The sequence below is a fragment of the Indicator indicator genome, chromosome 16 (genome assembly GCF_027791375.1).
Source record: "Indicator indicator isolate 239-I01 chromosome 16, UM_Iind_1.1, whole genome shotgun sequence".
NCBI classification, from domain to species: domain Eukaryota; kingdom Metazoa; phylum Chordata; class Aves; order Piciformes; family Indicatoridae; genus Indicator; species Indicator indicator.
Window position 1 is genome coordinate 18,575,039 of NC_072025.1, and position 27,589 is coordinate 18,602,627.

Sequence of the window (27,589 nt, forward strand, 5' to 3'; positions counted from 1 at the left end):
TAACCTCCCCAGACAGCACCCAGGCTGTGCCTCACCTTCTGACTTTCACATTCTGGGCCAGTCAACAACCAAGTTTTTCTGCCAGCCTGGGGTCCTGGGGATGAAGGCTGAGCTTCAGCTGCCTGGGGAGCTGGGCAGAGACCTCTGCTCCTGGTCAGGCTTTCAACTTGGGAGTGCAGATATTCTGCTCTCAAAGGAGGTCAGATGCATGCTACACTGATTCATAGGCATCTCCATGCTGGGTCATAGGATGGGCTCTTCACCTCAACAGCAGTGTTGTACCAAGGACACCTCCTGTTCCTGAACACTCAGCACAGTAAAGCTGGGCTGAGGAAGGACACAAGGCAAGGGCAGGGCAGCTCTTTGAAGGCAGCCAGCCAGGACCTGTGTAAGCTACAGCTGTGGTATGCTCTGAAAGTCAAAAACACTTCTGAAGTTGTAACCCACTGGAGATAAAAACCATATCCCCTACACACTATCTGCTTGATGTGTCTGAGTGCTGTTTACACTCTGCTTCTGTTGAAGTGAGAAGATATTTAAGTCCTAGTCAATGAATATTACATGAACAGCTACTTAAGCAAAAATCTCCAATGTCTTTTATGACAGGTTTTAGTGATGTACAGATGCAGTATGAGCAAGAGGATCACAACACAGAGACAAGATATCCATCAGCTAAGAATATCCTTGCTAACTGGTGCCCTAAAATAGTTCTTCAGGAACAGCCACAAGCATGGCCAAGTCTTGTTTTAGCCTTACTTGGTCACATCTCTTCTTGGAAGGAGAGGAAGAAAGCAAACCTGGATTTACTAGAAGGAGAATGTGCAGCTTTCCACAGTTCATTCTGACAGGCCAAGGTGTCTGGCCTAAGGCAAATGCAAGGAATTTCCTGATGTGATAATGCACCTTTGCTACAATAATCAATTATTGCTTTATTGGAACCAAACCTCACCTCTCCAACCTCCTGATGTTCAGTAACAGGGCAGTCCAGAAGGCTTCTTCCCCTCTATTACCAGCTTGTTTTGCCCTTAAGCTATTGAAGTGCCTGGAACACAGACCAAGGCTGAAGCAATAAAGTGCTAATTGACATGAGAAGTGTGACAAGGAAACAACTTCACTGACACTGGGATAAAGAAGTCCTAAGGGTGGATTAATGAAGGTTATAATATTGACACAACAAACAAGAAGGAAAAAAAAAAGCTTCAGTCCACAAAGCTTCAGTCTCCAGATTGTCATAGGACAGCTTTCCTTCCAGGGGATGGACCAGAGTCACTCAGAACCATCTTGGCACAGCTCATAGCAGCCACTTGAGGGACAAGCACAAGTCAGTAGGCGTCTCTCCTGCAGCCCATTTCCACACTTCACCTTGCACACTAAAACAAGAGGAGGATGTCTGGGTGTGGAGAAGGAATTAGAGTGAGGAAGAGCCCAGTAATCCTACCGAATCTGCATGGATATGGAAATAGTCATCCAAAGATACCAGGGGTAGAAGCTCTCCAACTGTAAGGCAAGTCTGAAACCAGGTAGTGCTTTGAGAGCTAAGAGGAAGAATTTTGGTATGATTTACCCTGACAAAAGGAGTGAATCTAAATAGATACCTCCCACCCCAACAAATTAATCCCTAATAAAGGATGCAACTCCCTGTGGAATATTCTTCAGAAGAGATTGGCTTCCCAGTGATTAAGAATCTGCAGGATCTGTGAGCTCAGAGCCAGCTTCAAGAAGCCCTGGGTCAAACAAAAATCCAGTTCTAAAGAGATGACTGTATTTAAAAAGAGGCAAAGGTGACAGAAAGGTGACTGACCTGGCCTTGGTGCAAAAACATGTTTACACAGAAGCATGAAATGGTATTGAGCCTGTAGCCTCTCTCTGCTTGGAGTCCCAGCATGGATTCCCCAACCCACAGACAGCTGAAGCATGAAAAACGAAGTAGTTTTAAACTAATTCACTGGTTAAGTGGCTTCCTAGGAACCAGAAGGCTTCCCTTGGGATGGTGCAAGGCTGAAACTCCACTTGAAGCTGAGGGTTTCTCTGAGACATTTTAGTGGCTTAGACTGAAGCACTGACTGGCTTGTGGCTTAGTACAGGTTTTGTTCAGCACCAGGGCAGAACAGAGCCATAATTAGCCTCTCACCTACACCTAAACACACACTGCAGAACAGGGTTGGGACCAGTGGGTGAAGAGATTTGACATCTGAAAGCAAGCAGTCCTCAGCTCAACAAATCACTGACCATTTAATTCTGCAAGCAGAGCAGTCAGTAAATTACAAACCCAAGTGACTGCTCTGAGCAGACACCAACCTCTGCTCAACTCCACTCTGGAAGAAAACATTGTGATTAAGCCCCAGCCATAGGATATCAAGGAGAATGGAAACCTGAAGCAGCAGGTGAAGGAACAAGATGTTCCTAAAGGGGGAGATATACTGAAGTGATCCAAAGTCTTTGGGTTAATTACTCCTGGCCAGATACAGCCTGCTCTGTGTCTGAGCACTGAGACTTTGTCTTCTCCCACTGGCAGATGGCATTGGCATACTGTACCACCAGCTTATCCATCCAGGTAAGAGGTTCTGGGAATAGTACAGAGCCCTCAAAAAATCCCAGGTGGCCTCCATGAAGGAGCAGCACATGCATGACATTTTCCCTTTTCTCTGTAAAACAAAAGGAAACAGAAAGTTCCAGGTTAGCATCTTGGAGCCTGAAGTTGTGACAGGCAACTCCAGCCTTGGCACAGCATCTGAACTAAAGGAACAATCATGTGTAAGAACCAGAAATGCCCTCACAAAAGCCATGGCTACTCTGAAGTCCAAGGGACATAGTCTTATTGCTTCCCACCACAGCACAGCTTGCAGGAGCCCAGCTGCTACAAGAAGGTTGGCCAGAAGGTGCTGCTGGCTGGACCCTTACAGCAGCACCTGTCAGTACTTGCTCACTCTTTAAGGAGTTAGTACCTTTAACTCACACTGGAACTAGACTGTTAGCATCACACCAAGCTGCACTAAGCTCTGCCATCCTCCACCTCATCCCACTTGGCTCTGGGTTAGCCCCTGGAGCACTCTGTCCAGTTCTGGAGCCCTCAACACAGGAAGGATATGGACCTGATGGAGCAGGTCTAGAGGAGAGCTACATACATGTTCAGAGGGCTGAAGCACCTCTGCTACGAGGACAGGCTGAGGGAGCTGGGGAGTGTTCATCCTGCAGAAGAGAAGGCTCCAGGGACACCTAACAGCAGCCTGCCAGTATCTGGAGGGGGCTACAAGAAGGCTGCAGAGGGACTCTTTGCAAAGGCCTGCAGTGATAGGACAAGGGGCAATGGTTTGAAATTAGAGCAGGTTCAGATTGGATGCTAGGAACAAGTTCTGCACTGTGAGGGTAGTGGAACACTGGAACAGGTTGCCCAGGGAGGTAGTTGAGGCCCCATCTCTGGACATATTCAAGGTCAGGCTGGACAAGGTTCTGAGCAACCTGCTCTAGTGGAAGATGTCCCTGCTGACTGCAGCGGGGTTGGACTGGATGACCTTTGGGGGTGCTTTCCAACCCAAACCAGTTTAGGATTCTATGATTCCATGTATGGTGAGAAAATTCCTGTGTGGGCTTGGATCTGGAAGCAGCTGTGGATAAATTCTGTGCTCACAGCTTTCAACCAGGAAAAGAATGAGCTCTGCTCCCTTCCCTCTGCACCCACTATCTGTGGGATGAAGCAGCAGCCAGCTCCCTCTCCTGAGCTTCTGAAGGTAATTTGCATTGTTTTCTTGGCTGAAGAACTCTTTTCATGGGAGAGATCCTAGCCCAGTATTAAATAACACAGCTATGTGTGTGCCTCCCCTTCAAAGGGGCCTGCTCATCTGTGCTAGATCAAGGCATTATTATCACTCTAATAACTCACATTTCTACTAAATCCCAGTGAGGAGTAAGAACATGAAGAAGTGTTTTTCCACTCAGGAATGACCTGAATGTAACCTGCTGGCTATCAACAAGTCAGAACAGGAGACAATGCCTGAAAGGACTCAAGCTCCTCCTGTTCAAGGTTAGCCTTGTTAGTTCTAGCAGCTGGTGATTTAAAGTGGCTTAGTACCCCCTCCCACAGGATTACAGAAGTAAGGAGGCAAGTCACACTGCTCTGAAATAATGGATCATGGTCTTAAAAGCAGCTGCAGGTACACAAAGATGCACAGATGGAGAAGACTGCTTCAACATACCTGAAAGAGCTCTTGGAATTGATAGGAGACTCTCATGCACAAGAGGGTCATCAGCAGCATTAACCAACAGAAGAGGAACATAGATCTGCATCAAGAAACACAGCAGAAAAGGAGAAAAACCAGTAAGGGGCTGGTATTGAAACTGACTAACTGTAAAAGCATCTCAGCTTAATTCAGTGAGGACATCTTCCTTCAGAACTGCCCTGCACCTGCAGAAGCATCAGGAAAGCACACATTGAAGGCTGGTGGCTTTTCACCACTGGAGTCCTTGGAGTTTTAAAGGAATAACTGAAGTGTGCTGCATTGTTTGCAAAGGGCAGAAGTGCATCAGAACAAACTCAGAGTGAGTCAAAGGCCTTCCCCCTTCTCACAATTCAAACAGATTCACTTTTTTTTTTTTTTTGCCTTGTTTTGCTTTGCACATCAGGCAGTTAGTGCCAAGCTGTGATATGGAAACCTTGGGTAGAGGCCAGGAAACTCCCTTGGAACTTCTCCATCCTCTGGCTCAGTAGATCAAAGAGGAATTAACCTTCTAGTTCCACTTCTGCAAAGCCTTGGTCTGCTGAACATCTGTATGCCAGACAGCATCCTGAGCCTCTTCCACAGTATCTAGTTAGTCTTTCTTCCTCGAAACTGCAGGCTCTGTGCCACTGCCCATTCCCCACCTTATCCTCATGCACTCAGGGCAGCTCAGCTGAACGTGTGGCTCTCTCTACATCACTTGGGTGCTACCTGTCAGAGTTGTAAGCTCTAGAGAGCCCAGAGCATTTAACAGCAGTATGAGAGGCACCAAGAACTGAAATCCCACTCCACTATACTGCCAGGTAAGCCAGCTGTGCCTAGGCATCAATGACAAATTAAGGTACATTTTCTCTCCAGTAGGAATGTGAAGGCACAAGAGCAGTCTCCACTGCAAGAGCTTACCTTATGCAAATATTTCAGGCAGCTTTCTTCCTCATAGTATTCCTTCAAGGAACTGTAGCCATGGAATTTCCTGAAATACAGAAGACAGTCATTGCAATCATGGGCTTCTACTACTCACATGACTTAACTTTCAAGAGAATGATTTGGGTTTTGGGTCATTCTTCTCCTTTTACTCTGTTCCTTTGAGATCCCACCTCAAATACTGAATCTAATTCTGGTGTCCCCATCATCATCATCCTACAGTACTGGAGGCTGCAGTAAGTAAATCTTTACTTACAATTGCTGTAAGTAAATCCCTCCTAGATGATTTTACAGAAGCTGTGGCATCAGCAGAAAAAAAAAAAAACCTCCTTGCTATTAAGTTTTATTGAATGTGAAGGCAAGGAAGATTTTGAGGTTGTCAGCACTGCAATTCAGCAGAGTCCTACAGGCACAGCAAGGGGCATGCAAGAGCAACACTTGCAAGAGAAGGTCCTTTGAGTTCTACAGAGGATCAAAGAATCACCCTTCATACCTCATAATGTTGTCATCGATCTGCATAAGGGATGTTGCTGTGTAGAGTTTGCCCAGATCAGTATCTGCCAGGTTTTGTGGCTTCTTCATGTTGTTATCTCCAAAGAGAACGTGCCTGAAAGAGTAAAGCCAAGGAAAACATCCAAATAAAACCAGGGAAGCAGAGCCAGGACCTGTTCAAAGACAACCAAGTCTGACAAGACTACAAGTGGGCTTCATACTTGAGGCCTTCTCAGGAACAAGCACAGCTTGTCTGCTGCTCTTTGCAGCAAGACATAACAGGAACAATAACAGCCTCTTTAAGAGAAAAAAAAATCTTCCTGTCATACTGGAAAACTGCACCAGGGGCCTTTAAAAAGAATCTTCCCAGATCAGCCAGCACTAAGGGTATCAGCCACACAGGCTGCATGTTATAGGAAGGGTCCTTCGGCTTCACACCAAACCTGTGGGTGGGCTGGGTGACAGCAGCAGCAGTCCTGGGCATAGCATCTCCTTCACCATCTGCTCCTCAAAAGTCACCCCCAGCACAGATCTCAGATTAGGTCACACAGCAGAAAGGGCTTGGGGCATTACTTTAGCAGAAAGCTATTTACTGTGGACACTTATCATCATTACTGAGTGCCCTCAGGAGAGGAGGTGTTTCTTCACCAGAACAAGCTGCTCCCTAACAAACAGAACAAAAGCTACAAGGTGCAGAGGGATTTTTATTCCCTTTCAGAGGCAGAGTGGGAGAGAGGCTAGGTTTGATTTGGGGGAGTTGCCTTTGTGCACAAGAGATTATGGACAAAAGTTTATGGAGCAGCCTTGCCCTCAAGGCAGCACTGCCTTTTTCTGGTTATGGGCTTATGTATTCATTAATGGGGGCTTCCCTGACTTCACACATGAAACTTGGTCAAGTTGTCTAAATATTTGTCCATCTGAAATGAATTCTGTGCATCAGCCTACAGGACAGCTGCCCCAGTTCCTTCTACCAGTGTTTCATATTACACAGGAGTGTAAGCAAGGAACCAGAAGTATGCAAGTGACACAGACACTTAACTGGAACGGGTCTTGAAGATTCCCCTCCTGTCAGGCAACTTCAAATACACAGAGGTGAGGCACTTCCACATTTACTGCCCCAGAAAAAAGCACCCAGAGAGCTTCTGATGGAGGAAACACCACCACTCAGCGTGTCACCTGCTCACCACACACATTCCTTTGTGACAGCCACAGCCCACAACAGCAGCACAGGGATCCTACAAGTATAGCTGCATTCTAGGAAGAGCAACACTAAAGTATTTTGCTGGCTACAGGCTCTCTCTAGAGGAACAGCTAGAAGCCAGAGCTGCACTTGGACTATTTGCTTATAGTCATACAGCAGATCACTTGAAGATTATGTCCTACCTCAGGTAGGTGGCAGAACAAGAGGCTCCTTGAGTAGGGAATTCTTTGGCTAGAAGTGAAACAGATGCAGAATACTCCACTTTGAAGTTCAGTTGCAATGTTTTTCCTGTGTGCAGCTTGTTTATTCATCAAGCAAATTTCCTCAGAAGGCAGAAATACAAATCCCTCATTCTTCTAACAAAACCAAAGCTTACTTGGATATTACAGCAGACCAGTGAGATTGACATGAGCTCCCCTTCTGTTGCTTCAGCTAAAGGCCACCAAGCCAGCAACTGGCTTGTAATCTTTCAGGATTGCCATTTTAAAGGGCTGAGAAGACAACCTGCCCCAACAGCAATTGACCCAATCAGTGTTATCAGTGCAAGTGATGGCCTGCAGTACCTGTGGGAAAGGATGATCTTCTTCAAGTTGTCTGCCATGAGGAAGTTATAAAATCTTCTGCACTGATCCCACTGCATGAAGGTTTCGTGTGCCCTAGAAAAGACACAGTGCAGAACAAACAAAGCTGTTAATGGAGATCTTGGAAGATCAGATGAACACACTGTAACATCATCCCACAGCAGCCTGGAGGCTATGTAAACAAATCTCCAGGCCTTCCCTGCCAGGGCTTAACCTTTTCCAGGAAATGGCTTCCACTTAGATGAAGCTTGGGTAAGATCAGAACACAGATCTGCAGTCTCATTTTGCACAGTGCAATTAGCTGTTTTGATCAGGGCCAACCAATCAAGGTCTGCAACACTGACAGGAGGATTTTAGTGTCCCTTTGCATAAACTGAATGCAATTATCTAATAGATCTGCCAAGGAAGGGCCTGAACTCTGCTGCTGAGCAAAGTGTTGCCTGTTGCACAGAGAGCTCTGCAGAGGAACTAACTTGTGCAGATGTTTCCAATGTGTACAGACCCTGTCATTGTTTTAGCTTGGTTGGCAGCAGCTTGCAGGAATAAATACTTGCTGCAGCTGCAAGTGGCATCTGAGGTGCTGTCTTCACCTATTCTCAAAGCAGAAGGGCACTTCACAGCTTATCTGTTGTCAAAACAGAACTGAAGCCATCCAGACTTGTGTGCTCTGCCAGATAGCAGCACTCCTTTGCTCTGCAGGGTCACAGGCAGGTTACAGCTTTACTCTGAGAGCAGGCTTTGCTGTTACTGAGGAAACACACACATTTACTGAGCAACCTAAGAATGCTGGGAGCACTTTCAGCTGCTGAACTACTCCTGCCATTTAAACATTAACACACCATGACAACTACAGCAGAGTTAGCATCACCTCCCCAGCCTCAACCTGCAGGTCCCCTGCTAGAGCAAAAGCAAGCAGTTTGCTTGCAGTAAAGTCATCCTGGAGTGTGGAATTGTTTCTTTCTACATAAAAATCCCTTTCATAACTTTGTCTAGCCAAACTACACCCAGATAGGGAATGAAGACAGGGAGATGGACATTTCTTTCCTCACAGAAGGTTTTCCAAGCAAACCTATGAAGTCATTACCAGATGTTTGAAGTTAAAGCTACTATGTTTCCCTGTAGTTTGTGGTGTAGAGCAGCACTCCCAATAGGATGAGCTGCCAGCACAGACAAAAAACACAAGGCAGTTTCTGGAATCTTGGGGACTGTACAGGTTTCAGAGCTGAGGACTCTCCCCACAGCCTGTAGCTATGGTGAAGGTGCATTCCACAAGATCAAGAAGCAGGATCAAGCCTGTGCAGGCAGAGACTAAGAATAAGAAGACAGGTCCCTGTTTGGCCTCAGGGTACAAATACCCCAGCCTGGGCTAATTCATTAAACTAAAAGCCTCCTGTTCTTCTGGCAGATCCTAGTATTGCTGCTACTTTATTATGCCCATCTATGGAACTCATGCTTAAATGCTCTGGAAGGATTTTGACATTTCAGATCTCTATTCACCTTGCCCTCCACTACTCTTTCCCCCAACTTCCTAAAGTTATATGGGGGATCAAGGCTGTATAAACTAATAAAAAAAGAATTCATAGATTCCTAGAGTGGAATTTTAAACTAACTGCTCCCACCTACCTGACTAATCCCCTTTCACACAGTCCAGAGGGATGAGGCCAGTTATGTTAAGCTAGCAAAACAAGTCCAGGAAGGCTAAGCCTTCTACCTGGAGGTATATTGTACATCCTCTCTCTCCTATAACCAGGGGCACAAGGCCCTGCTTCCCCTGCCTGCTGCAGGGGAAGATGTTGCTTTCCCCTAACTCTTCTAATTAGCACTTAAAAGCAGAAACAGATATTAGGCAGGAAGACAAGCAGTAAAACTCCTTCCTGCAGCAATGCACAGCAGAAGTTTGGGGTCTGGAGGCTTGCTTGTGGGTGTGCACCCAGCAGGTGGAGTCAAGAGCTTAGAAACGCATCCACACAGCCCATTGAAAGCTTCCACTGGACTCTGGCAAGCAGCTCTTCGTTTTCAGCACAAAGATCCAAGTACTGTGCAGTCAAAGAGGTCGTCCCTACCTGGCTCTTCAACCAGCACATCATGGCATGCTACTAGAGAATTGGCTAGGGAACAGCATGAGGGCTGGAGCACCTCTGCTATGAGGATAGGCTGAGGGAGCTGGGATTGTTCAGCCTGGAGAAGAGAAGGCTCCAGGGGGGACCTTGGAGCTGCCTTCCAATAGCTGAAGGGATCCTACAGGCAGGCTGCAGAGGGACTTCTCCTGAAGGTGTCTAGAGACAGGACAAGGGGGAATGGTTTGAAGCTGAGGGAGAGCAGGGTGAGACTGAAGCTGAGGAAGAAGTTCTTCAGGAGGAGGGTGGTGAGACTCTGGAACAGGCTGCCCAGGGAGGCTGTGGATGCCTCCTCCCTGGGCATGTTCAAGACCAGGCTGGATGAGGCCTTGAGCTGCTGAGTCTAGTTGAGAAGCATTTCTCATGCTGCCCAGCCTGCCTGGTTGATTACACCAAGACTGCATGGAGAGTGCCTCTTCTTCAGCCACTGCAGCAATGAGAGAGTTAAGCCAGACCACAAGCGGACACCAGAAGCTGCCAGGTACAGAAGACTGACTTGCACGGTGACAGAAAGCTTATCTGTGCTCCCAAATCAACAAAGCTTTGTCTGCTTGCTCAGGAGGGTGGCATCCTGCATGCTGCAGTGTGTTGGAGCAGTTCAATAGAAGAGAATCACCACTGAACCCTGGCAGGGAGAAGAGCATGAAGTCTGTAGGCCTACCTCAGTGCACTGTACCCCTGGCACACGCTGACGCAGCAGAGGACTCGCTCCTGGTTGGCCTGGTTCTCTCCCAGGTATTTGCACACAATGTTCCCACCCAGGCTGAAGCCCACCACCACCAGCTGGGTCTGAGGGTAGGTCTTCTTGATGTAATTAACCATGGCACCAAACTCCCAGGTGCAACCTGAAAACAAGGACAAAGTCAAGAATCATCTTCTAACATACCTGGACTCCCACTCCAAGCCTCAGTTGTGTGCTTTAAAAGTTCAGCTGCTTCCCCTGACTTCTCAGTAACCTTCAGGTTCTCAAAGCTCTGATTCACACATGTGTTCATCTATTTGTTTTATGAGTCCTGTGGACCTCAGCTCATGCTCAGTTCTGACAGAGTGCCAAAGCAAGATGAAATAAACTTGCTTAGAAATCATGGCAACAGCCACTCTGACCATCTACACTCTCCCTTTCCAAAGCAGCCTAAAAAAGGAAAAAAGCAGAGCTGGGCTTGACATTGCTGTCTAAGAACACCACACGTCAGCACCTTCCTGAGGCAGCTTGCCACTTCTGCACTGAGGTGAGGTGTCTGGAAAGCAGCAGGATTGCCATGGATCCTTAAATCCATGCTGACACAGGGAGGGGATAGAAATGCAGAGATGCCTTGTCAGGACAGAGCTCACAATGGGCCTTTGCAGAGCCTAACTAAGCAAGAACTGCCTGAATCAGAGGGCAAGGTTTAAGCAGAGGCAGCTAGACCTTTCCAGCCACTGAAGAAGCAGTTACTGCAGCCTCCTAAAACACCTATGGGTATCCTCTCCTCAACAGAAGTGCCTCTGCACAGATCTGTCCTGCTCTCAGCTAACATCCATTTGCACCCCACAGAGCTGCAGGGATTCAGTTTCTGGCAGTACTGGGGTCCTCAGATTGACAGACAGACATGAAGGCCTCCAAACATGCAACACCCAAGTACCTACAGCCATTCCTCCTGCCTTTCAGTATGGAAGCCAACAAAGAAACATGAAGAAAACCAACTACAAGACTGATGCAATTTAGCACATTGGTATCAACTGCCTGTGCACCTTGTTAACCATCCCACTGGATCTGAGACTGCAAACCACACAGGAGGCATCACAGGACCAGCACAGAAAACTCCAGCTGTACACTCCTGCCTGGACTCAGAAACTCAACTCTACCTCATGGAGCTTGTCCAGGTTGATAAACCTTGAGCCTGGATTCTACTCTGTGCTCACCTAACACTGCTCCAGTATGCTCCCATCCTTGCTAGACATCAGACTCAGGTTTTAGCTGGCTCTGGAGCAGACTGAGCACTAGGATCTGTTTACTTCAGTGGAACAGCAAACCTCTGGCTGAGTTTCTGTAGGGCTTGGGCACTTCCTTGTGAACATTCTGAAGGAGCCATTTTCCAGTGGATAACAAACAGCTGCATTGCTCTTGTTTCCTCTGGAAGAAGCCAGCAGACAAAATACTTCTGTGCTTGACCTTCATGATCTGAGGGCAGCTGCCAACTATTTCAGAGATCCAACACTAGAATAGCAACAGGTCAAGACTGATGTAAAGGCTGGAGGATTCCATGAATCCCAAATTTAGGATACCTCTGCTGTCAGGAACTCAGCAAAGGCTGACATTGGGGTATTTGGGTTGGAGGCAAAGTGTGCTCATGGTCTTGCTGGTAAGCAGCTTGGTCAAGTGATTTACTGTCTCACTCACAAGGGAAGTGCTAGGTACTTTCTGTCCTTTCCAAAGCTATAAAAGACTCAGGAAAGTGTTCCAAGGGATGCACTACAGGACAGCTCCCTGAAGTCCACAGCAAAGCCTCATGGAAGAAAGCTCTCAAAATGCAAATCAAAAATACAAATGCTTTATGGAGGCCAAGCTTAGCTCCCAAGTGTCATAGGCTTGAAGCCATTAACAGCCTGAGGCCTCAACACAAATTGAGAAACTTGGTATCCCTGAGATGTTTTCTGCTGAGAAGCAGATTTAATAACTATAAACCAAGCAATAAAGCATTCTGGTCTCTGTGTCTGTCAGACCCAGAATCTGAAAGCATTTTGACAATTCAGCAATTGAAGATAAACACTCAAGCTGTTAATTCAAGCTTTTAGAAGTATCGACACCTTAGCTATCCTCAAAAAGAAAGAAGCCTAACATCATTCTGCTAAACCCCCAACTGACACCTGACAATGGCTGCAGGAACAAGCAGATCAGGTCACAAGGAGGCCACACTACAAAAAATCCTGTTACTCACTAGCAGGGCAGTTCAGAATAGCTGGAGTCACCCTTAACGAGTTCCAAATCCTTTATGCCTTTTAATTGGAAAGTTAAGAAGATCTTCTTATACTTGGAGTGAAAGATCAAGATTGTGGCAGTTAAGCACTCCCACTTGTGCAGCTTTGCTGTCACCCTGTGGAATTGTTGCTGTTCCTTCATATTTATGTTACATGCAAGGACCAACCTTCACATGCCCCTCCTAAGATAGAAGTGCACTTTCTGGATCAGCTGGTACAAGCTCCTCTCATGATGTTTTACAAAGCCTCAGAAGTGCTTATTCCTCCAGAGACAGGTTTGCTTCACATTGTACTGACATTTCAGAATCTCTAAAATCATCCAAGGGACCTTAGAGATCATCTGCTCCAGCCTTCCCACCATGGGCAGGGATGCTTCTCAACTAGACTCAGCTGTTCAGGGACTCATTCAACCTGACCTTGGACCTGCCTCCTCCCCAGGCAGGAGGTAGCCACAACCTCCTTGGGCAGCCTATTCTGGAGTCTCACTACCCTCCTACTGAAGAACTTCTTCCCAAGCTCCAGCCTAACCCTGCTCTGCCTCAGCTTCAAACCATTCCCCCTTGGCCTGTCTCTAGACACGCTCATGAGAAGTCCCTCTGCAGCCTTCCTGTAGGATCCCTTCAGATATTGGGAGTCTTCTCTTCTCTAGGCTAAACAATCCCAGCTCCCTCAGCCTGTCCTCGTGGCAGAGGTGCTCCAGCCCTTGGATCATCTTTCTGGCCTCCTCTGGACTATCTACCAGCTCTGTGTCCTTTTTGTGCTGAGGACACCAGAACTGGAGGCAGGATTGGAGGTGGGGTCTCAGCAGAGCAGAGTCAAGGGCAGAATCCCCTCTCTTGCCCTGTTGGCCACACTCCCCTGGCTGCAGCCCAGCACACAGCTGCCTGCTGGGCTGCATGAGGACACTGCTGGCTCACGGGGCCCTTTCTCAATCAATACACCCAAGTCTCTTTCTTCAGAGCTGCCATGAAGTACCTACCATAGGTGAACATTCGAGGAGAGGTGAGCTCAATGTTTGGCAGAGCTCCCAGGTGGTTGAGCACAGCACACCTGTAGCCATTCTTCTGGGCATAGTCCACGAAGGTGCGGATGTACTGCTTCTCACTGTGGTTGGCAATCCCAGGGCAGATCACCATCGTGACGTCCTCTGTGCACACAGACAGACAGAGAAGTTAAGTAAATGTCACTTCATGCAAATTAAAGAGATTCACAAGGTTTCAGTTTCAGATCCATGGGAAACCATCCACCAGAGGCAAGCTATTAAAAAAGAAAAAAAAAAAAAAGAATCCTCTCGGTCTGCCGAAAGGATGGGACGGGAGAGGAGCTGCTGTGGTGCTGCAGAGGTGAAGAAGTGATTCATGTTAGAGGGCAGGAAGGGGTTTCTAACTGCAGGGAAAGCTGCCCAAGCAGTTCTACAGGCACTGCCTAGAGACCAAGGATAAATCCTTCCCCTTGAAGGAGATTTTTGACATTCCACGTGTGCTGCCTTCTGACAGCCTGTTGTGACTGCTAAGTGTGGGGCAGCTCTGGAGCCCACAGCTCCTTCACACACCAAGCAGATTGGCTGTGCTATTTTTACCCCTTGCTTCCCTTCCAGAGCTGAATCACAGAATCACAGAATATTAGGAGTTGGAAGGGACCTCCAAAGCTCATCCAATCCAACCCTCCTGCCAGAGCAGCAGCACCCAGGGCAGGTCACACAGGAACACATCCAGGCAGGGTTTGGAAATCTCCTAAGAAGGACACTCCACAACATCTCTGGGCAGCCTGCTCCAGGACCCTGTCACCCTCACAGTGACAAAGTTTTCCCTTCTGTTCCTGTGGCACCTCCTCTGCTCCAGCTTGCCCCCACTGCCCCTTGTCCTGTCGTTGGACATCCCTGAGCAGAGCCTGGCTCCATCCTCCCAACACTGCCCTGCACATCTTGATCACCAGGAATGAGGTCACCCCCCAGGCTCCTCTGCTCCAAGCTCAAGAGCTCCAAATCCCTCAGCCTGTCCTCACAGGGAGATGTTCCACTGCCTACAGCAGCTTTGTGGCTCTATGCTGGACTCTCTCAAGCAGTTCTCCGAGGTCCTCCTTGAACTGAGGGGCCCAGAAGTGGATACAATATTCCAGATGCAGCCTCACCAGGGCAGAGCAGAGGGGAAGAACATCATCTCTGGACCTACCCATCACAGTCCTCCAGGATGCCCTTGGTTTTCTTGGCCCCAGGGGCACGTTGCTGGCTCATGGTCATCCTGCTATCCATCAGGACTCCCAGGTCCCCTTCCCCAGAGCTGCTCTCCAACAGACCAGCCCCCAGCCTGTACTGATCCATGGGGTTGTCCTTCCCCTGCTTTGCCACAGTGCAGACATTCTGATCAGCTGCTATCAGCCATCATCTGCTTTGTGGCTAATCTAATGATATTTGATCTGCTGACACTATTCACTGGTTTAACAAGATATCATTTCATCAGCTAAGAAAGTAATTGTTGTAATTCAAGTAAGTGCAGTAAATTACATTCAGGATTATCCTACGTGCCTGGAATTGGCTATCAGGCTCTCCTGTGCAAAGCTCCAACATCAGCAGCTCTGAATTTTTCCTTCCTTGGGAAAGGACTACTCAGAATAAAGAGCAGTAACTGCTCTAGTGCAGAATTATACCACAAGGACCTCAGCACTCTTCTTTTTTCCTGAAGGCCAAACCCTGGACAGGGCGTCATGGCCTTACTACGAAATCAGCTAGGACAGGGGTGAATTGTACTTCTGAAGGCACAGAATCACAGAATGTTAGGGGCTGGGAGGGACCTCCAAAGGTCATCCAGTCCAACCCCCCTGCCACAGCAGGATCACCTAGAGCATGTCACACAGGAACACATCTAGGTAGGTTTTGAATGTCTCCAGAGAAGGAGACTCCACAACCTCTCTGGGCAGCCTGCTCCAGTGTTTTGTAACCCTGTCTGGACTCCACACTGTGCACACACAATTTGTTTCCATACAATCTTGAAACAACTTCTGTTACTGAAGGCTAACAAAAAAATCTGTCTAAAGGAGAGACAAAGTCTAGCTTCTTTTCCATACACACCAGGCTCTGAAGAACCCCATGCAGCCAACCTCTGCTCCATGATCGAAGAGGCAAAGAGCACTCCAAAGAAGGCTAACCACCAGATTCTTTGCCAGGCTACCACTACAAACACAGGTTATAGAACATTTCTTCCATTCCTTAACTCCCCATCCCTTGTCATGGACAATTAGTCTAGTAGGGTCTCTGATAGCAGATCTTTGACATCTCTTCCAGCCTTCTTGATTCTATGATTCTAAGTTGAGGCATAGGAAGTTCCACAAAAATATGAGGAAATATTTTTTCACTGTGAGGGTGACAGAACACTGAACAGGCTGCCCAAGGAGGTTGTGGAATCTCCCTCTCTGGAGATATTCAAACCCACCTGATCTGATCTAGATGGTCCTGCTCTGGCAGGACAGTTGGATTAGATGATCTTTAGAGGTCCCTTCCAACCCCTAACATTCTGTGATTCTGTAATTCTGTGAATATGATTCTGTAATGGCCTCAGCTTACATTGGTCAGTGTGGCTTATCAGTCCCTTTCTATCAGAATTAACATTCATCCTTTCTGATAAATCAAGTAGCAGTGTCCTTGTCCACCCCCCCATGGCAGAGGATCAAGATTAGCAGCTAGCTGCAGCCAACAGCTGTGTGACTGACCTCCAATGCAGTGCTCAGACTGTGGCTCAAAGAGATCAAAGGTGGCTGTGGCTCCATCTGGCATGGTCAGGTACTTGCGGTGTCCACAGGGATGTGGTGATCTCACTCTCCCCATTTTTCCATAGAGGGCAGTCTGGATGTGTCCACTCTTTCCCCAGATCAGAGGTGGAATGTACCTGAAAGAAGCAGTGATTAAATTGCTTATTGAGTGTACAAGCCACTGGTAAAAACAGGCTTCAGAGCAGGGTGATTTTGCCTCTCAAGCAAAGGCAGGTGAAGCTGGGAGAGCTTTGAAAAGCCCTGTCAGAACTGGCCAAACTCTGCTGAAAAACAAATCCCTCTCAACATAAGAAGGTGCAGTCTAGCAATTATGTTCAATCAAGGGCATAGCAAAGCCAGGTGACAAAGTTGTCTTTCTTCTCCTGCTTAGTGACCCTCAAAAGACATGGGAGAAACACAGCTTGTAGCTGGAAGGCATTAAAGGCTTAGTTAGCAGGTTTTTGAGCACTAGCAGAGCTGCAAGTGGTTCAAGAAGAAACATTCTGGTGGTGGTAAGGTGACCACCTGGCTGTTCCATGGAGAGACTCAGCCAATACCTCCATAAAGGTAATTGCATCAACAGGAAGTGTGAATGATTGATTGTGTAGGAGAACAGCAGTCCCAGGGAACGTGCTTCCCGTTATGGAGCTGTGGTCTCTGCTAGAAGGAGCAGGGTATCCGAAAGAAGCTTGAGAGCTTGGATCCTGAGAGATAAGCAGCTCTCTCCCTGTTGTGTTTCTCAGGGCTTCCTGTAATTATTCCCCCAGATTTCTCAAGGCACCACGAAGCAGAGAACATGTTCTTCCTGTTCACAAAAACAACCAGGCAGCTTGGGACTCAGCTTTACTGCTTAAGACCATAATCCAGCAGCATGTGCCAGAAGCCTTGCCTTTGTGCTCTAACACTACCTACTCACACAGCTGGACCTCCTTCCTCATGCCAGCTCTCATGTGTCATACCCACAACTCCCTAATCCCCCTACACACTCCCCAAGAGAAGACTTCCTATAAAAATGAGGGCTATTAGGCTTCTTTAGTGAGACAAGAGCAGCAGTATGCTTTGTGTCCCCAATCTCTTCCCTCATCTGTGACTTCTTCACAGTCAGACAGCTCAGTATACAGTTTCCCTCAGTTTTTGCAAGTGCACTTCCCAAAGAGACTCAAAATAAGCTCCTGTAGAGGCAGATGACACTTCAGAGGCTGCAAAAGCTGCCAATTGATGCTTTCAAGCTTGTAAATTAGCTCTCAGTGCATCCTGGATTTGATCACTCAACTGTAAAGCTTTTCAAAGGACTCCACATGAGGCTAGCAGAATGATATTTTCTCAGCCCAGCACCTCAGCACGGGGAGCTGTGCAGTGCAGGTTGATCTTTGCAGGAGGAATGTGCAGCTCCAGCATACAGAGCTGCCCAGCAGTGGTGGGGACTGTACCAGCTCCTGCTCTGCAGTGGCTGGCAGAGATGGAACACAGTCATAGAATAGAATCATAGAATAGAATCAGTTCAATTGAGAAATCCATCAGGATGCTGCAGTGCAAAGAAGGCTGCACAAGAACTACAGATGGCTCTGCAGCTCACTGTAGAGGGTTCTGAACAGCAACTACTATGCTAGATGGAAGAGACACTGCTCCTCTAGCATGAGGAGCAGCAGCTAGCTTCACCCCAGGCATTCACTTGATGACCAGCTCAGGTCAGCAGCCATAGCCCACTCTAGATGGTGCCTGACCAGGCTTGTCTTTCACACAAATCCTCTGCAGATGGGTTTTGCTAGCAGATTGAGGAAGGCTGTCAAGTACAACCTATAAGAAGAATTTGCAGCTCTTTAAGAGACTCAGACATCAACACTGGTTTCTAAACTTGGGTTACATGCATGCCTTGGGAAGTTTGGGTGATTCTTTTGTACAGTGCTTTCCAAATCCAAGTCTTCTCCAGGCTCAACAACCCCAGCTCTCTCAGCCTGTCCCCACAGCCACAGATGCTCCAGCCCTTAAGATCATCTTTGTGGCCTCCTCTGGACTCACTCCCAACAGTTCTGTGTCCTTGTGCTGGGGACACCAGAACTGGATGCAGGATTGGAGGTGGAGCAGAGTCAAAGGGCAGAATCCCCTCTCTGCCCTGCTGGCCACACTCCTCTGGCTGCAGCCCAGAACACAGCTGCCTTGTGGGCTGCCTGAGGGCACTGCTGGTTCATAGTGAGCTTCTCAATCAATATACCTGAGTCTCTTTCTTCACATATAACAAAATTCAACATCTTTAACAGCAGTGGCTCTGAAAAGCAGTGTGTAATGCAAAGATTATTCCAGCAGAGCCAGTTTCAGTGTATGGAGGTGATTCCTGAGGTGCTCCAGAGAAGCTGCTCACAGCCCCAGCAGACACCCTGTCTGTAAGCAGCATTTGCACAGATGGCAGGAGCTGAGTAGCCAGCTGGGTGGTGAACAGAAGTCAGGAAGGTCTCTTGCCAGAGGTATAATACACACCCACAAGGACGAGGATGATGTACCCCAGCAGCACAGACAAGCAAATACTGATTACATAAGCAAACAGCAAAGTTTTCTTGCACTGAAAACAAAAATTATCAACCTTTGATCAAAAACAGCTTCCCAGTTTGCTCCAGAGTCAAGGGCTTTTAACTGACTCATTTTCCTGTTTGGATTTGGTCAGTTGCAATAGGTATCAGGCACTGAGTAAAGACAAATATTTGAGGCAGGTAGTTAAGGCTTCCAGTCCCAAAACTTCCAGTAACAGGATCCTGCAGCAGAAGGCAAACAGGAAAGATGGTCTGGGGATGCCAGTTACTTATTGAAGTAGACTTAAATGGCACAAGTAGAGCTCAGTCTTAACTGGCTAAGTGAACTCACAATGTTTCAGCTTCAAATGCTGTTTCCCTGCTGTGCAGCACAGCCCCACATCTCCATGGGTGACTGTCCACAACGGTGCCCTGCTCAAGTGAATTTCAGAGGTGCTTCACAAACATTCTCTTAGCACTTTAATACACAACCCACCTCCAACATGTGATTGTAGATTAAGTTTTAGTGGCTTTCAGCAGATTATGATTTCAGAGCTCGTAGATGGCCTAGTATGCAGGAATTTAGGGAAGCAGCAGCTGTATAAGCAGCTCACACAAAGCACAAAAACTGTGCTATTTTTATTAGCAAGCATCAGCATTCAGGTCCTCAAAAGATCTGAAGTGGAAGTTCAGCAACAGGCTTATTTCTGGAGCCTTACTTCATTTCATCTGAGGAGATTAACACTGCAAAGCATTAACTCTTACATCACCTTTGATATGCTGTAGTACATCAGATACTAAAGGCAAAAAAAGGCAAAGCCTGCAATTTGTCCATGCTGAGGAATGCCCTGAAAACTCCTGCCTGCATTACAACAGCTGACAAGTTATTTCCCCCCCGACTTTACAGAGCACTTTGGAGCTATTTGAAGGATGCTTCACAAAAAAACCTTGTTTGAACCTCCTCTTGTTTGATGCTAGGGAATGAAATCTCAATTCACATCAAGAAAGCTCATCTAAAAGTCTGCAGGGTTCAACTCCCTCTCCCCCAAACACGTAGACAGCAGCTGAGCTCAGCTAGACTGCTCAATGTGGCAAAGGCACAGCAAATACAGAACAGCAAAAAGGTAAAGCAGCTTACAGAGCTTCCAGGTTATAGAATGGCTTAGGTTGGAAGGGGCCTCAGATCAGCTACTGCAACCTCCCCACCATGGGCAGGGACACCTCTCAACTAGACTTGGCTGCTCAAGGCCTCATCCAGCCTGGCCTTCAACACCCCCAGGGAAGAGGTATACACAGCCTCCCTAGGCAACCCATTCCAGAGTCTCACCACCCTCCTACTGAAGAACTTCTTCCCTCTGAAAAGGAAACAAGCATAAGTGGAGCAGACCTGTTTGCTGCCCACAGCAACTGTCTGAAGTCAGGACCATTTAGAAGTACAGCCTGGCCTCCTTAGTTAAATATGATCCTCTTCCCAGTTGAGGAAGCTTCTATTTAATGAAGAGCACATCACACTCTTCCTTATCTTTCAGTGACTACAAGAAGTATTCCAGTCAAAGCAGGGCAGGAATATTACAGCATGTCTTCCATGCTGATGAGAGCTAGAGAACACAGGGATGTTGCTGCTGCTACAAGCAGAGCACCTAACCAGGACTCAGACCCCCTGAGGTTGCTTCTCTCCAAGGTCAATCCTTCAAGTTATCCATAGGGAGCTGCCATTCTTCTGTACCTCTCCACATGTTCACCTGCCAAAGCTTCAAGAATAACACTGTTCTTCTAGTTTATTATTCTCCTGGAAGTGTTCTTCCCAGGGTAAAACACCAAGGAGTTGACAGGAATCAAACACTGTTTTCTATTAGATGGAAGAAAAGAACACTGAAAAGCTTGAAGACAGCTTTTCTGACTGCTTGTCTCCTCGCATCTAGGAGAAAAGCCATGACAGTGCAAAAGACTCCTCTGGTTCCAGGCAGCCTGCTTATCCAGTGTAGGTTACTGTGTGAACAAAGGATAAGAAGGATCTAGGCTGGATCTTTGACAGTGTTTACTAACAGGCTTGACAGGCATTTGCCTCAGTCTGAGGAGCTTGCCTTTGCTAATGACTGAAGTGCAGGCAGCAAGGGTAATTATTTTCGATAGGGATGACACTTGTGCCACTGCTCCACAGGGATAAAGATACACACTCCACGTGAGAAGAAATTTGGAACAGACAAGGACAGGTCTAACCCTGTACAGCAAGCACTGGCCAGATTTGTCCTCAGGAATCAAAGAACCAGTGCTGCATTTCTACAGCACCAAGAGAGCAGATGGCAGCTTTCTGTACCCATTTGAAGGACAGGAACCCCTGCAGCCAGGGGTTAGGCCCAAGTGTGAGGGCACCGAGAGCTTCCATGCAAGCAGCAGGTCTTTGAAGGAAGAAGGGTCTGATTGTGCTACTTCACTTGGTAAGCCCAAGTACAGGGCTGGATATGGGAAAGGAAGCTGTAAGGGAAATAAGAGAACATAAGCCCTAGGAAGAGTTTGTTTGATCAATATGTAGAAAGCCTCCAGCAGTTAGGGAGCTGTAAAAAGCAGCCCTAACATCTGCAAGTACAAGGTACCTGGCACGCAGCCATCTCAGGCAGGCCAAAGCTCTTCAATTATTCATTCACCACTGCTTGGTTTACTGAATGACACTACAGTTAAAATGCACTTAAGAAGTCCATAGGTGAGGATGGTGCCACAAAAGAGAAATAAAATCCAACAGTATTTTCCCCCAAATAGTTTTGCACAGCTGCACACAAAATAACTTTGCTTATTTCTGCTTTCCTCACTGCCACCTTCTTGGTTTCTTTTCTTTTTTTCCCCAGCAATATCCTCACCCCTTCCTCCTCTATATCCTCACCCCTTCCTCCTCTATATCCTCACCCCTTCCTCCTCTATATCCTCACCCTTCCTCCTCTATCCTCACCCTTCCTCTTATCCTCACCCCTTCCTCCTCTATATCCTCACCCCTTCCTCCTCTATATCCTCACCCCTTCCTCCTCTATATCCTCACCCCTTCCTCCTCTATATCCTCACCCCTTCCTCCTCTATATCCTCACCCCTTCCTCCTCTGGGCACAAATAAACTGCACCAACCAGGTCTGAAAGCCAGTTCACAGCTGTAGAGAACTGTTCTTAGATCTTACAGCAAACCCAATACTGATCTAACAGGAGGGATTGTTGGGCTACTCATTTTGCTTTCACAGTAGAATCTGAAAAGAGCTGCTTAATCAGCTTTCCTAACACTCTGAATAATTAGCAAGTAATCAAAGCCTTGCAAGATTTTGCAGTGGAGGATGGCACAAGCTGTTTTCACATAGTTTTTTTTTATTTTGCTAATTAGTCCTACCAACTATTTCATGCATAATAGCAGGATTTAAATATATTTGTCCCTCTTTAGTCTCCAGGTGACTTTCATGCCTGAGGACAGGACTTCTTTGATTCACTTTTTAAATTAACTGTATTGAAAAAGTTCAATGTTAACACCACAGAATGGCTCAGGTTGGAAGGGACCTCAGAGATCTACTCCAACCTCCCCACCATGGGCAGGGATGCTTCTCAACTAGAATCAGCTGTTCAAGGACTTATTCAACCTGACCTTGGACACCCTCAGACAGGAAGCAGCCACAACCTCCTTGGGCAGCCTATTCCAGAGTCTCACCACCCTCCTGATGAAGAACTTCTTCCTCAGATCCAGTCCAACCCTACTCTCCCTCAGCTTCAAACCATTCCCCCTTGTCCTGTCTCTAGACACCATCATGGAAAGTCCCTCTGCAGCCTTCCTGTAGGATCCTTTCAGCTATTGGAAGGCAGCTCTAAGGTCCCCCTGGAGTCTTCTCCAGGCTGAACAACCTCAGCTCCCACAGCCTGTCCTCATAGCAGAGGTGCTTCAACCCCTGATCATCTTTGTGGCCTCCTCTGGACTCATTCCAACAGGTTTGTGTCCTTCTTATGCTGGAGACACCAGAACTGGCTCCAGTATTGGAGCTGGGATCTCAGCAGAGCAGAGTCAAGGGGCAGAATCACCCAATTATCAAACCACACACTCATCCTTTCAGTTGTCTTTCCTGTAAACCCTTTCAATCCCCAACAGCAGTGATATTCCTGTCTCCCCCAAGGTAGGTACACATAACAAGACTGAACCTATCAGGCTGTTCTCCTTTCTTTCAGCTGAGTTTGTTTCCTGGGGCCACACAAACCTTTCAGACAGTGCTCTGCCTGTTGGAATCACTGCTGGAGTTCTGAGACAAGCTGGCAAGCCTGAGCTCTTAGCTGATCCAGAGAATGCAAAACTACCTAAGCCTGCACACTATTAAACACAACACCAGGGTTCTGTAAGCAGCCCTTCACTCCTGCAGTTGATGCACAGCAGATGTACTCCAATTTTAAGCCATGTTCTGTGTTTTCACTCCTTTGGGAGCACTTTGCTCTCCAACTGAGTGCAAGTCAAAAACATGTGTCTAATACAGTAGTGCTAGGAGCTTATGCCATAAGAACAGAGCTGAAATAGGAGTAAAAAGGGACTCAATTAGTTTACAACCTGTTTTCAAAGATTAGGCTGATACTAATATGACTTTCAGACTGGTAGTCAGCACAGCTTCATGCTTGCTCTCTTTAACAGGGACCTGTCACTCTGGAGTGCCAACAGCAAGATGACAACTGTCTGTGATACATACTTATGTTACCTCACACTGAGTGTGGTGAAGCTGAGCAAGGAAATTGGATTCTTGCTTATAACTTAACTGCTAAGCAGTTGCTTCCCTAAGAAACACCAAGCAACTAGAACCTCCTTAGTGTATCAGGGAACTCTCTCTGTGCCCCAATTTAAAACAGAGAGCAGGTTCCTCCAAGAGCTTACAGATCCTATGGCCTAAGATCTCACACCTTATGTAATCAAGGCACCTAACACAGCACCACTAAAAGCTTCTCATCTGCCCTAGAAGGGCTATCATTAAGTCAGCTTGACTTTTGAGATCCAAAAGGATCATGCAGCTGCACTCAGCTCTTACTGGATAATTGATGTATTTAGAGCTTCTAAATAGAACTTGCAAGTTCTCAAAGTGATTGCAGAAGTAGTGCTGCAATCAAAGTCCTTGTCCTTCCACAGCCTCAGCAAATTGTAGCAGATGCTTCACATTATTGCTGAAGGTAAGGGCAGCTGCACTGGTTCTGGAGGTTCTAGAATGGAAGGGCAAGGATCAGCCTGCTCAAACACAAGTTGACATTAGGTCAGTCTGGCAGTGGATTCAAGAGGCTCAGAGCTGGCCACTAAGTCATTACTTTATTAAGCTAGTTATGATGATGTGCTCTACCTAGTAAGAGATTTCATTAGTCTTCAATCAACCTAAGGCATTTCAAGTAAGAGTAGGCACTCTAAAAATAACAGCCACCCCTGTGTTCATTAGAAGTGCCTAGACACACCATGAAAGCATTTCCTTGCAGTGAGCCCCAACAAATCTTTTCCCCAATAGAGAGCACATGAACAGGAACAAGTACATCCACCCCTGCCCTATCTCTACAGACACTGGGCTGTGTAGTGTTGGGACAGTAAAATATCAGCACACAGCTGCTATACAGAGGGGCAGGGGTGACTTCTTCCCTCTCCATGGAGAGCCCTGCACAGCAAGACCTGGTCCCAAACCCAAGTACATGGGACACCAGCAATAATTAAATGCTTAACTTGGAACATGTCCAGTTCTGGTGCCCCCATCATAAGGGCATATAGCTGTTGGAGTGAGTCCAGAGGAGGTCACAAAGATGGTCCAAGGGCTGGAGCACCTCTGCTATTAGGACAGGCTGAGGGAGCTGGAGGTGTTCAGCCTGGAGAAGAGAAGACTCCAGGGGGGACCTTAGAGCTGTCTTCCAGTAGCTGAAGGGATCCTACAGGAAGGCTGCAGAGGGACTTTTCATGAGGCTATCCACAGAGAGGGAATGGTTTGAGGCTGAGGGAGAGCAGAGTTAGACAGGATCTTAGGAAGAAGTTCTTCAGCAGGAGGGTGGTGAGACTCTGGAATAGGCTGCCCAGGGAGGCTGTGGCTGCCTCCTGACTGGGGGTGTTCAGGGCCAGGCTGGATAGGGCCTTGAACAGCTGAGTCTAGCTTAGAAGCATCCCTGCCCATGGTAGGCAGGTTGGAGTAGATGATCTCTAACACCCCATCCAACCTAAGCCATTCTAGGATTCTGTGTTTATTTTCTCAAGAGAACACCTTGACATTCATTTGCACTCAGGTTTAGGAAACACTAGGCAGAAGAACGGTTAAGCGCAGCTCTTTCTTCTTATAACGCACGTCAGTGTGGAAAAAGAGGAGACATTACTTACTCTTTGGTCAGAAGTGGGCAGGATTTGAGCAGAAAGCAAGCCAAAGCAGAGTCCTGGTAGATGAGTTCAGGAGGGCCAGTTGGGCTTTTTAAATTCAAGCAGCGAACAATAACGTAGAGAACTGCAGCGACCGCAGCCAGCTTCACCCCATCGAACACCGCCGGCAGCTCCGGCGTCTCCAGCATCGCACTCATGGTGAGCCTGGAAACAGACACCAGTGTGAAACACAAGCCAGGGTGAAAGCTTTCAGCAGTGGTACTGCCACCCAGCAGTCTAGTTGCCACATAAACTAGAAGCCTGTGCTAACCAGCTGCGTTTCTCAGCGAACGCTGCTATGAAAATCCTAGCAGATCAGCTTCGACTACAGTTAAGATGAGATTCAGTTTATTTTGTACTGCTCTAAGCCCCCCTGACCACCAGAAGGATGATCAGTTGGAAAGGTTTATTCCTAAATCAGTGCTGCACTAGAATTGCAACAGTGTCTCAGGTGTGCAGTCTGCAGACAGTCAATGGATCTGGGCCAACATTCCCCAGCTCAAACAGACATGGAGTGAGAAGCCAGGCTATAAAGACACAAGCCAGGCTATAAAGACATGTCAGCAGCTTTGGATGTGTTTCTCATGTACAAGTCAGGCTTGTAAAGGAGAACTTGCAACAGTTACTCTTAGCTCCTCAGCCTGAATTTTGCAACTCCAGGAGAATAAATCCATAAAATGGTTTGGGTTGGAAGGGACCTTCAAGATCATACAGTTCCAACCCCCTGCCATGGGCAGGGACACCTTCCACCAGCCCAGGTTGCTCAAGGCCTCATCCAGCCTGGCCCTGACCCTGGAAGGGGTGTCCACAACCTCTCTGTTCCAGCCTCTCATGTTCCCATCTAAAGCAAACTGCCTGAACTAGGCCAGGTAAGACAATTCTGTAACTCTTGCATTAAGGTGCTCACTAGGTACCAGGAATTTCAGCATTTCTTCTGCTTCACTGTAGCTCTGCAGCTGCAGGATGACCAGATTAATATCTGCCCTTTCAAAGGGGTTTCAGAGTAAAAGGAAATGGAACAGGGAAGAGAATTAAAAACCTCAATATGGCAATATCCTTCCTGCTTGAAATCAAATTTTTAACCCAACCCAGCTTCTTTTGAAGGTGTTTCAAATAGCTGTCTGCAGTTACTACAGGGAGATTTCATTCATACTGAATGAGACTGGGTTTTCCCTGGGCTTGTCCTCAGCCACATGGGCAACCCAAGTAAGACAGTAGCTGAGAATTCAACCTTACCAATGTCACTTGTTCTTCAAGCTAGAAGCAACAGCCAGATCTCAGCAGAAATGTCACTGTCTGGATCCACTTGCTACCCAAGCTGGCCTGTGAAGGGAAGAAGAACAAATTATTACTGATTAGGCTCCACCTTGTCTGGAAGGGAATAATACTATTACAGAGGTCACATCACAGATACTGCAATTGATTCATGTTATTCAGTCATAAGCACTTCAGCCTGTCTGCATCAAACCTCTTGCCTATGAGCAGGTTCTAGACCAGATCAGTTGCCTACAGCTTAATTCACATGCAGTATCCAAAACACACCTTCAAGAGACAGAAAGCAGTAAGGAAAACCAAAGCCAAGTTCTGAACTGCCAGCAGAGCACAGAGTCACCACCTCTACTAAGACAGTAACAGCTAGAGCAACTACCAAATCCCTTGGTGTTTAAAAGGCCAGAAGGAAGGGGCTGCTGTTCTTCTCCACTTCCTGCACTCTCCACACTGTCACTGAAGTGGGAAGCCAGTCTGAAAGAAGTTTCCTGCTACTTCCACTCAGGCTTAGCAAGGCAGCACACTCCTACAGATGGAAGCTTGTAAACAGTCTCTCCTTGTTCCCACACTTCCTTTTTTTTTGAGAAGTTACAACATATCACACTCCAACAGGCTGGTAAGAGCCACCAGGAGCCTCAGACACAGCCACCCAATTAACACCAGTGCACAGGCACCAAGGCTTGTTACAAGAATTTGATGAGGCAAATAAAAGAGAGCAAGCTTTCAGCCTCTAACCATTTAGAATTAGAACTGGCTTCTCTACAGGCACAACCAGCCCCCAGGGAATTTGGGCTTCCAAGGAAAGGCTCCAGAACCATCTGCTCTCCACCACAGCTGCTGCTTCCAACTCTAAAACCCACACCAACAGGATAAGCCACACCAAAGTCTTACTCATTCTAACAAAGACAAAACCTCAGAAGCATTTTATGTCCTCAATGCAGCTACACCAAAACCCCTTGGAAAAACACAACTCTGACATCCGCTATCGATTACCAGCCTGCTGGAAAGCTGCAAGTGTCTGCCACCATAACCATCTGCCTTGCAGGAGAACAGAGGGTGAAGGGAAGCTGAGACATTTAATAGTTGGCAACTCTAATGCTTTTATTCCTCCTCCCCCTCCCCGAGTTCTGGCTTCATGGTAGTAAGAAGAGAAGAGTGGGCTACAAAAAGCCATTTATGCTTCCAGTCAGAAGATGACATTGCCTCAATGAAG

General features: G+C 47.2%; 1 protein-coding gene across 1 annotated transcript; it reads right to left on the reverse strand.

The window, feature by feature from the left end:
- On the reverse strand, positions 1–26,407 carry ABHD2 (abhydrolase domain containing 2, acylglycerol lipase). The gene is made up of 10 exons (XM_054387777.1): positions 26,344–26,407; positions 25,072–25,272; positions 16,193–16,368; positions 13,467–13,634; positions 10,191–10,374; positions 7,395–7,487; positions 5,632–5,745; positions 5,118–5,187; positions 4,194–4,278; positions 1–2,645 (listed from the first exon to the last, which is right to left on the reverse strand). Exons 2-10 carry the CDS (start codon positions 25,263–25,265, stop codon positions 2,449–2,451), a joined length of 1,281 nt encoding a protein of 426 aa, XP_054243752.1. The 5' UTR covers positions 25,266–25,272; positions 26,344–26,407; the 3' UTR covers positions 1–2,448.
- Positions 26,408–27,589: the final 1,182 nt, after the last annotated feature.

What these genes read in the sequence shown, in the direction of transcription:
- ABHD2 (XM_054387777.1), bottom strand. Translation starts at nt 25,265, where the DNA reads ATGAGTGCGATGCTGGAGACGCCGGAGCTGCCGGCGGTGTTCGATGGG. An exon ending in TGCCCACTTCTGACCAAAGA is followed by an intron (nt 16,369 to 25,071) that starts GTAAGTAATGTC and finishes TGCTTCTTTCAG; the next exon opens with GTACATTCCACCTCTGATCT. An exon ending in TCCTCGAATGTTCACCTATG is followed by an intron (nt 10,375 to 13,466) that starts GTAGGTACTTCA and finishes CCTTGTTTTCAG; the next exon opens with GTTGCACCTGGGAGTTTGGT.